The sequence below is a fragment of the Pecten maximus genome, chromosome 19 (assembly GCF_902652985.1).
Source record: "Pecten maximus chromosome 19, xPecMax1.1, whole genome shotgun sequence".
Taxonomy (NCBI): Eukaryota; Metazoa; Mollusca; class Bivalvia; order Pectinida; family Pectinidae; genus Pecten; species Pecten maximus.
In genome coordinates, this window is record NC_047033.1 from 26,635,590 (window position 1) to 26,645,903 (window position 10,314).

Here is a 10,314-nt window from a genome sequence, read left to right on the forward strand (position 1 = left end):
CTGATTGTTTTTCAATATTGAGGGCGATTCAAACAGAACCTCGAGTTTTACAATGGCTCAAAGTATCAGCAAAATTGTATGTGTCAATGTTTCTGTCCTCAAATTGCTATTATTTCCGGCAAAATAGGCGAATTAACTCGTATTAACATTACGTTCCGTAAGGAACGACAACTCTAACGAGTTATTGCCCCTCACTACACTTCATCTTTTATACTGACACTGTAACAGCCTGTATCGACACTATAGCATCATGTACTGACGCTATAACATCCTGTACGGATACTATAATATCCTTTACGGGCACTATAATGCCTTGTAGTGACTCTATAATATCCTGTAAGGAGACTTTTATGTCCTGTTCTGACACCAAATCGTCCAGTACCGACACTGTAACGTACTTAACTGACATTAGAAGTACTATGCTGACACTATAACGTCATGTCCTGACACGATAACGTCTTGTACTGATACTATGATATCCTGTACCGACAGTATAACGTACTGTACTGACATTTAGCTGACTATACTGACATTATAACAGTATGTGCTTACAATATAACTTTCTGTGCCGACACTATATCTACCTCTATTTACACAATAGCATATTGATTTGACAATGTGTGTTGTCTTGTACTGACACTTAACCTACCTGTTCGGAAACTAAAACCTTCTTTACTGAGCTTACAACGTTCTTCACTAACACTATACTATCCTCTATTGACAGTCTGTATTGTAAGGATACAAGAACTTCTTGAACTGACACTATAATCTACTGTACAGATAATACAACTTCCTGTTCTGGTATTATCACCTACTGTACCGACAATATAACGTCTTGTGCAGATGCTATAATTTCCCGTACTGAAACGTTGTTGTTTTGAAAGTTGCCGTTACCTGTGAAGGCGATCCTTGCAATGGTGGACACTGTGATCGCTCCAGTGGCTCAATTGTGTGCACCAACTGTCCGTCCGGGAAAATAGGGCCACGCTGTGATATATATGGTGAGTAGAATGAATGCATCTATATGATCCTAAATGGGGTATTCTTTAATGATGATATATTATAAAGCAGTTCGAGAAGTGGGTCGAGTCATGACAAGCAAACTTTAATATTTCAATTCGAGCTTCATAAATGCTCATACCACATAAAACTTAAGACAATTGTTGATTAATGAACTCAGTAATTTTATATTTTGTCGTGTTTTGAAGTCAAAATGTGGAGGATAAATGTAAATGGACTCAGACTTTTTCAACGACTTCGTACTAGCAAATCCAGTAAAAACGCTCCAGAGTATCCAGAGTATAATTACTCCAGAAGCATACATGTATATTAAATCTTTCCGTACTTATTGTTCTTTCCGGATTCCGTACCGGAAGTAGTAATTAGGCAGACTTCATGTGCATTTTTGATGTGTTGTTTTTTCATATAGAAACAGAAAGGCGAGTGTTATCTTTGTAGATGATAAAGAAATGTTTAACAAAATAAGATTTAAATACCAGATTGAACACTCTGAAATGTCCTGGATATAAAATGGAAATATAGCAAGCCGCCATATTGCTTACATTAACAACATATTGAGAAGATATCACCAATTACTCTAACGGAAAAACACTTAACACAAATGAATAAAAACGAATTTATCAACCAATATGTCTGTTTCAAAATTTTGGAACGTATTTCATATGTCATTGCATTGGATGATTTTATTTGTCGGTTGATGATTTCAACAAATCAACACTTTAATAACTTCACCTTAGCTTGTCGACTGTAGTCGACAATGGGGAAGAGGGAGCACATTGTTATGCCGACTTTAATCGACAACGGCGCTGAAAGAGTTAAAGAGATGCATTACAAAATAATTCGAACCTGACGGAGACCTAATTGATTCCCCACGGTCGTCATTGGATCTTAGAATTAAACATTAAATCTTGTTGGTTTTTGAAAAAAAAGTCCTTATGAATCATCAATAATTAAATCAGTGTTGTGATAATATAATTTTTAATGAAATTAATAACTGATTGGATATCACTGTCCGAAATTACCACAACGATTACCTTGTAAAATGAACAGTGCAATATGTATATGACTCCGTTTTCCTAAGTTTCGGGGATTACAAGTGCATAATGCATTGTGAACGGGTCTGAAGTAAACAGTGCAGGACTTGTATGCTGAGAATGAAATCATTTATGTGAGATATAAACTGATTAAATGAAAAAAAAATGTATGCATTGTTGTATTGGGACAGTCTAAACATATCTAAGTGTAACAAATATATCATGTTCAATAACTGTATATATTTATAACAGGTTGTTGCACTTTCTTATGTTTTAATTATGTATGTACAGAAGTCATCATCTGTGAGAGAGAGACAGGTGTTATTGAATGCCCTGCGGGACAAGTCATCGACATCCAGGAAGCATTTTATGGTAGAGAAGATCAAATCACGTGTTTTTATGAGAACGAGCTAGTGACAGAGACCAATTGCTCCTCCCCGTCAGCTCTGGAGGGATACGGAAACCTCTGTAATGATAAAACCACCTGCATGGTGACAGCCAGTAACAGTGTCACAGGAGATGATCCGTGTCCTGTTGTCTACAAATATGTACGGATCAGACACACATGCATTGGTGAGTAACTATATGTTAATGTAGCCCGACCCGAAAATAACGTTCTTTGTTCGTCGCCGTTTATAAAATTACATAAAATATATAAATATACCTTGTATTTTGAATTGCTGAATAGATTAGAAAAACTTCTGTAATAAAGCATTTATTTGTAAAGGGGTTGAGGGCGGGGATCAACAGGAAGAACTTTTTTCGAGGTAAACCTGTTTTGAATAAATGTATGACCCTCGGACGTAGAACAGTGATAACCATAACAGTTAAATCCAAATTTGACCAGAAATATCACTTAGAAAAATAAAGTACCCGGATATACCGTATAGAACATTTCTCAATGTTATCTATTCTTAATATGTTTTTGATTCAAAACATACACTTGATTGTTACTTCGTCTTGTCTAAAAACATTATTTTTACTGTAAGTTAACGTATTTAACTGACCCTATTAATCCTGCACTGACAATATACCATCCTATACCGACACTATAATATTATGTACGGACACTATAACGTTACCACAATACCCTGTGTTATTCAACTCTCAGACCATCAGTTAATCATTACAGCTGTTGATTAACAATCTGTTTATACCACACGTGGTATAAACTCTGTACGCATTTCGATTGGCTAACACGGGGAACTTTGACCCAAGCTGCAATTGTTATTGACGTCATCAATAATCTAATGACGTCACATCACCGGGTCCCCGACGTCACCGGTACACATTATTTGCATACGCGAAATTATACTTGGCCACGTTTCCCTTTGATTCAAGCCGATATTATTGTGGTAGAAACAGGTCACACGACTCGAAATTGTTGGATATGGAATTTATTTCACACTCGTAAGTTATTTTTTAAAAGTTGCAAAAAACACTCGCTAAAGCTCGTGTCTTTTGTAACTTTTAAAAAATAACTTACTCGTGTGAAATAAATTCCATATCCAACAACCACTCGTTGTGTAACCTCTATGTATCGACACAATTACGGCATGTAATGGCAATATAATGTCATGTAATGACAATAAAATGTCCAATACATACACTATAACGTACTGTACTGACACTATAACGTACTGTACTGACACTATAATGACTGCTGACACTTTAACGTCTAGTACGGACACTGTTACGTCCTGAACTGACACTATACTATCCTGTACCAACAATATAACGTCATGTGATGACATTTTAATGTCCTTTATTCACACTGTTACGTCCTGAACTGACACTATACTATCCTGTACCAACAATATAACGTCATGTGATGACATTTTAATGTCCTTTATTCACACTTTCACGTACTGTAATGACACTATAATACCATGTACTGACACAATAACATCCTGTACTGACATTATAATGAACTGAACCGATGCTATACTGTCCTTTAAAGACACTATATTGCTCTCAATCGACACCACTACTTTTTTTACTAGTGGGGTGACACTTTAAGGATGTCACAGAAAGCTAAATGCAGCGTGAATTGTCTCGTTATAACGCGTTCGTTATCTGCCCCTTATAACCGAAAAACATAGAAGTTTTAATTTTGTCAGCAAAGTCCTACAAAACTACCACCACCCTTCCATTTCCCATACAAATATGGCTGTGGTGCGCGAGTATCTTGTCTCACCACATTGAACTGATTCAGCTGTAAATTTTCAAAACATAGGGTGAAACAAATCCCGTTATCAATGATAGTACATCTTCGGTAAAACCCAAAACAAAGCAATGTTCATCATTTATTTGAGTTTGTATATTTACCATTACTACAGTAAAGAGCTGATTTTAAGTGACTTATTATATATTAAGACCCTATCATTTAGACTTTTATATCATAATTCTTGTTTGTTGTTTAGCCTGTTGTTGGCTGTTATTGATTAATGAAATTGAAAAATATAAAGAAATTTTCGACTATTTTAGTTTTCCCTTTAATGAAATAAGTACAAACAAAAACTGTGTTTTGTTTAACTCCTCAGGTATTTGCAAAAACTATGACCAATGGGAAGTGGGGAAACATACACAGGCCAGACAGTTGGAAACAAATTACGTGGGCCGCTAAAAATAAATAATAATGGTCGGTGATAGCGGAATAAGGAAAATATTATATTCTGCCACCATCGCCGGGATGGAATGGTCAAATGTTTCTGGGATCTCCTGAGAAGATCCCTAGAACAGTTACTTATTAATTGCATCAGCCAGGAGTCGTTAAATGATAGTTTCGACAAGCTTTTCAGCTATTATGTACTTCCAGCCAATAGTCACGCATCCTTAGGTACCACTTTCAGTTATTGTACAGCGGCTAGGTCTTCACTGCCGCCAATGCCCATCTTGGATCATTGTTAAATGATCACATTCATTTTCAACATTAATATGCCAAGGTGATAATTACAGCGTCAGGCTCATACAAAAAATCAAGAAAATTATTTTCATAACTATGCAATTTTCCTTTTTTTTTCTTTCTTTCGTACATTTCAGTAAGGTGTCTATATCATAATAATATCAAACTTTGAATCAATCACCTGCGAAAATAAAATGATGTAAGGTTACGCCCTACGTAGCAGACATTTATTTATTTCTGTGTTTTTATATCTTTTTTTGAAAAAGTAGTTGTCAAAGCACAGTATGTCTCATACTTATGTTTTAACGATAAGATGAAAATGATCAACAATATCCTTTATCGTTTATAATTTTGATAATCTGTGACCATATTCTCCTTTGATATTTTCATGCTTCCATTAAACATTATTCACTGAGCATTTTTCCCATATGATAACCAGGATAATAAAGTTGTTAATTTAGCATTTTATTTATAATTCAAACCGCCCTAAAGACATGTATTTGTAACATCCAGATATATCTCACAGTATGAAAAAATATCTAGGAATAGTTTATTGCGTAATTGAAGGTCTGAATCAGATGCAGTCAAATAGACAATGATGTATAATTAATCCCACTTAAGACTTTAGCTAAGCGATATATTATTTCAGATGTTATGTAGAAATTAAGAACTTTCGTTTTGGTTAATATGTTGTTATATGAACAACATATTTGACTCGCGACAGTCTATAATTGATAAATAAGAACGAAATACTGTAGTAGATTATTGAATTGTTGTTCATCTGAAAATTTCCTTGACACAATCATCTCATTGTATAAGAGTATTTAATTCTCCATAGTGAGATAATACCTACATGATCATAATGTTTTCCATATGGCATTCCCATTGCTGACGATGATTTTTTTCCAGATCGGTGCGATCCAAACCCATGTCAAGGAAAGAAATGGCGTAACCGTTGCAAAATATGCACTCGAGATGCATGTGACAATTGTCAAACATGGTGGCATCAGAGCCGGAACAGATATTGTAAACGTAAGAACATTTATATTTACTATTGAGGTGACACCTAAAGGATTGTCACAAAAAGAATGAAGTGTAGTGAGGGCGATAACTCGGTTTCAACACAATTTTTTATCAAACCGCTTAATACCTAAATTTCGACCAATAATAAGACGCATTGTTCTCCATCCAACGAAAGCTATACATTGAATTTGCAGACCTTTACTATCCCGATATACCAAATGTAATGGAAATCGCACAATATCTAAATTTCGACCAATCAGAGGCTATGAATTGGCGGCGATTTTGTTTAATTGTGAAAGTGAGGTTACAAGAGTAACTGGTACCTTATGTTGTACATTCATATCAAAGTTCATCAAAATGGGACAATATATTAATCCGGACCATTCTGAGGCCTGAAATTCATAAGTGAGGCTGCGATAGTAACCGGTGTCCCATGTGTACCTACATTTTATTGAAATTAGACAATATCTAAATTTGGATCAATCAGAGGCCAAGAAATGGCGACCATATTGTTAAAATGTAAAAATGAGATGCTGAGAGGGGCTGGTGTCCCATGATGCACCTACATATAAATTTTCAATAAGATCAGACAATATCTTAATTTGGACCAAACAGGTGCCAGAAAATGGCGGCCATTTTGTATTTCAACTTATTACAAAAGGTATCATAAATAACTACTTGACAGAATTAACGAATTACCAATATCTTATTATTTCTATTATGCAAAATAGGTTTACTTCAATATGTCATCTGCACACAGGTAGCAATTAGTGAATTTTTAAATATCTTTGCCTTTAAATACCAAACCAACATATTTCAACTTTTCGCTTTATATACCAAATAGAATATTGTTTAAGAAACTATTATGCATTTATTGTGTTGCATTAAGTTAAATTAAATCATTTTGTGGTGGAGAACCATGCAGTTGATTTTTTTTTCTTTTTTTTTCTTTTGAATTTAAACTTATTTCAAATTATTGCTAATGGTATTAAAGAGAATTATTTGACAAATTCAAACAGTAATCAGGATTAATGACAACAATTCTACAAAATAGTCTCATTCGAAATGGCATCTGCACACAGGTGAAAAAAAGATTAAAAGAGAAAGAAAAAAAGTAAAACATGGTGAAGGTTTAATTCTTTTTGATCGAGGTGGTTGATTCAAATGATTTTTACCATATCCATGCAATCACAAAATTCTACTTTGCCAATTCCTATAGCCACTTTAAAGATTATAGGATTTACGACATAAAACCTTGGTAACAATGTCAAACAGAACTGGACACATGATCCCAACTCAAAATATATAAAAAAGAGACTTTCTTTTATCTATATTAATAAACAGCTAACGACCTACTCAAAACTATACAAACGTAAATCAGAGGTTTTGCCAAAACAATTAACTTTGATGTTGTAGCTTGTTGCAACCGACACACTGGGAAATGCCGCAAAATCGGGAAAAGGGGGAAAAGGAAGTGCAGGCAATTCTTCTGCTCAACGTGAACTGCCAAATCTTAGAGAACTCCAACTGAACCACGCCCTGTCCCTCGACCACGTTATGTAATATTGCTTATTGCTTTCTTATTATCAATTGCGCTATCTTTACATTATTTACTCCCAATTTTATTGTTGATGATATCAATGAAAATATCAATTACTATATAAGGCATCATTTTTTTGCTTGAACATTCTATTACAAATACTGATACCAACAGTTTTGTTCATGTGTTAACGTCTAGGATTCTAAAAATCTTATATTTACGACTCGAATTTGAACTGTGCATACAATGCAACTTTACTGGTACTCGATAATGTTAACACGTGTCATCATTCATTCAGTTGGAACTAATGACATATTAAGTACAAATGTACAGTTGTATGATCTCACAAAGGGTCGTGCGTGAACAAAGTCTGCATGTCCGGTGGAATGTGAACCCAGTCGCACTGATTTCAGGCTTGTGGCGCCAGTATATTTGTAATTATGCAAATCTACCCTAACACGCATCTTATTTACTTAAACCGCCATTTTGGCTTTCTTTAATGATAAAAAATGTAATGATCATGCAGAGCATGGAATAATTTCTGATTTATCTGCATAAGACAAAAAACAAAAATGCGCACGTTGTTAACTTTTGAAAGAAAAGAAACATATCCTTAATTGAGTTTCTGTTTTAATATTTCTATCTTGCTTAATCTTTCATTATCTTTAATTGATTATAATATTTCCTTAAGCATATTGAATAAAATTTTGTGCAAATGTTTGTATATGTGTTATCCTTCCGTCTTCGGACCCGTAATACTCCACAGATATCTGTAGTCCGTTATCAGTATGTCCGTACCCTGTTTCTGTTGTAGATATTTAATAACCTATGGCGATTTAGGGACTTGTTAAGTATACCTGTTGTGTGTTAAATTGTTGTAAGATAAAAGTATCCACTATAGTGAATTGCACGGTGTGTCAAAGTATTAATTGTATCAATTTTACCACAACTACGAAATGATTTATACAACTGACATTGATCACTTAATTGTTGGCCCGGTGGGAGGCGCATTTTGGGTTTTATTCTGGGAGAAAACAGCACCAAGGAAAACCCGTACAGATGACAGACATTTTCTCATTGGAGAATCGAAGAGGGGGAAGAGGGGTGATCTTCATTTCCCCATACTTCACAGGGTTATCCGGTGGTTGCTAGGGAAAAAATAAATCGATCTTACACAGGGTGGATAAAGGCAGCCGGTACGCGCTATATGACACTGCTCACAACGTAACGTCATTATTTTACGTTGAGTAACCAAGTCGTAAATGATGACGTCATCAATTTTGATACACATTCCAAGGAGCATTGAAGACGGCGCGATGACAAACTTTCATAAAAACTTACGTTTGATTGCAAGTATGTGAGAAAAATAATCAATCATGTGTCTGTTCCGCGAAGAAGGATATCTCAACCCTCGTGTAAGCGTTTGGCTGGCCAGCGCTCGGCAAGCCTCGTGCTGACTGGTCAAACTCTAACAGTCGGGTTGAGATATCCCTGTCCACGGAACAGACCCATGATAGATTATATAAGCCTTCAATTTCTAGGAAGAAAAATGTTGATGTTTAAAGACAAAGACAAACCATCTATAGCCAGTTTTATTCGTATCCTATATTTCACCTGTGTTAGTTTGTCCGTGAATTTTACCTGGTGACCTGTGTACCAGGTTCATTTGAAAAAAAAACAGAGTTTCTCTTCTAGGTTTTGTTTAGAGTACTGTATACTAAGTTGTTTCGATTTAATCATTAATACTAGTAATGTATTATGCACCAAGAGACAAGCACAATTAGGGGGACTTAGCGGATATCCATGTATTTTCGAGCTTATAAAAAATATTTTCATCAACCGTGCTTCCTAGTTTATTCCAATCAGGATATTGATTGCGGAATTGATGAATGAATTACTCTCCTTTTGCTGTTTGAATGATATTCTTGCAAATATATTGTTCTTTTATATTTATCCTACCGTTTCGATCGTTTGCTTTTAATCGCACAATGTTAATCACACATTCTCTACATTGCTTCTTGGTTTGAGAAAGGTAATGATTGCCAATATCTTGGGAGCCTAGTTTAGGAATAAATTTACCAAGAGCTCAGTATATGAATATAAATTGATTATCAGCTATGGTTTGAAAAGTTATGTCGAGTTGTATTCGCACACAAGAATACTTGCTCCAACAGGTACATTATTTGTAAAAACAACTTTACTAACATCCCCATTTCATCAGAAAAAAAGATGTAACACTTTCAAACTATGGCGAAAAGGACCTCAAAATGATGCATCTAGAATCTGTCATAACTGCTCTTGTTGTGGAATCGTTATTTGATAAGCAAAAATAAGCAAATACATGTACTGAAATTGAGAAATCGAAAGAGATATCAAATTTTTTCTGATAACTGGTTACAAGTTATCATTTTAGGCTAGATAAACAAAACAAATACGAATGCATTAATGACAATCATTTATGTTTTAACATTAAGGTAAATATTGATAGAACAATGTTCAAGTTCTTCTGGTCTGAGCTCTACCGTTAGCGTTAAGCTGACGAGGGTGTTGAAAAAAACATTTGCTGTATTGGGATATTTGTAGGCTGGGATGGTTGAGGTGGCGTATTAAAGATGTTATCGGATGTTTGGGGTATCGAGGTAAGCGAATGCTCTAAAAAAACAAGGAAAATAGTATCTGAGTTTTTTTTTTTTTTTTTTTCATTTTCAAATGAGAAGGTTATAGACGATGAAGAAAGTTGACGCTTTAACGTAGGGGTGGATATGTGGCAAATCAAAGGTCAACATGTAATG

At 34.9% G+C, this 10,314-nt stretch overlaps 1 protein-coding gene across 1 annotated transcript; it reads left to right on the top strand.

Moving 5' to 3' along the window:
- The first annotated feature begins 855 nt into the window (after positions 1–855).
- LOC117317936 lies at positions 856–8,242 on the top strand. The gene is made up of 4 exons (XM_033872905.1): positions 856–1,001; positions 2,346–2,627; positions 5,869–5,991; positions 7,399–8,242. The coding sequence occupies exons 2-4, from the start codon at positions 2,574–2,576 to the stop codon at positions 7,543–7,545; spliced, it is 324 nt and encodes a 107-aa protein (XP_033728796.1). The 5' UTR covers positions 856–1,001; positions 2,346–2,573; the 3' UTR covers positions 7,546–8,242.
- Positions 8,243–10,314: the final 2,072 nt, after the last annotated feature.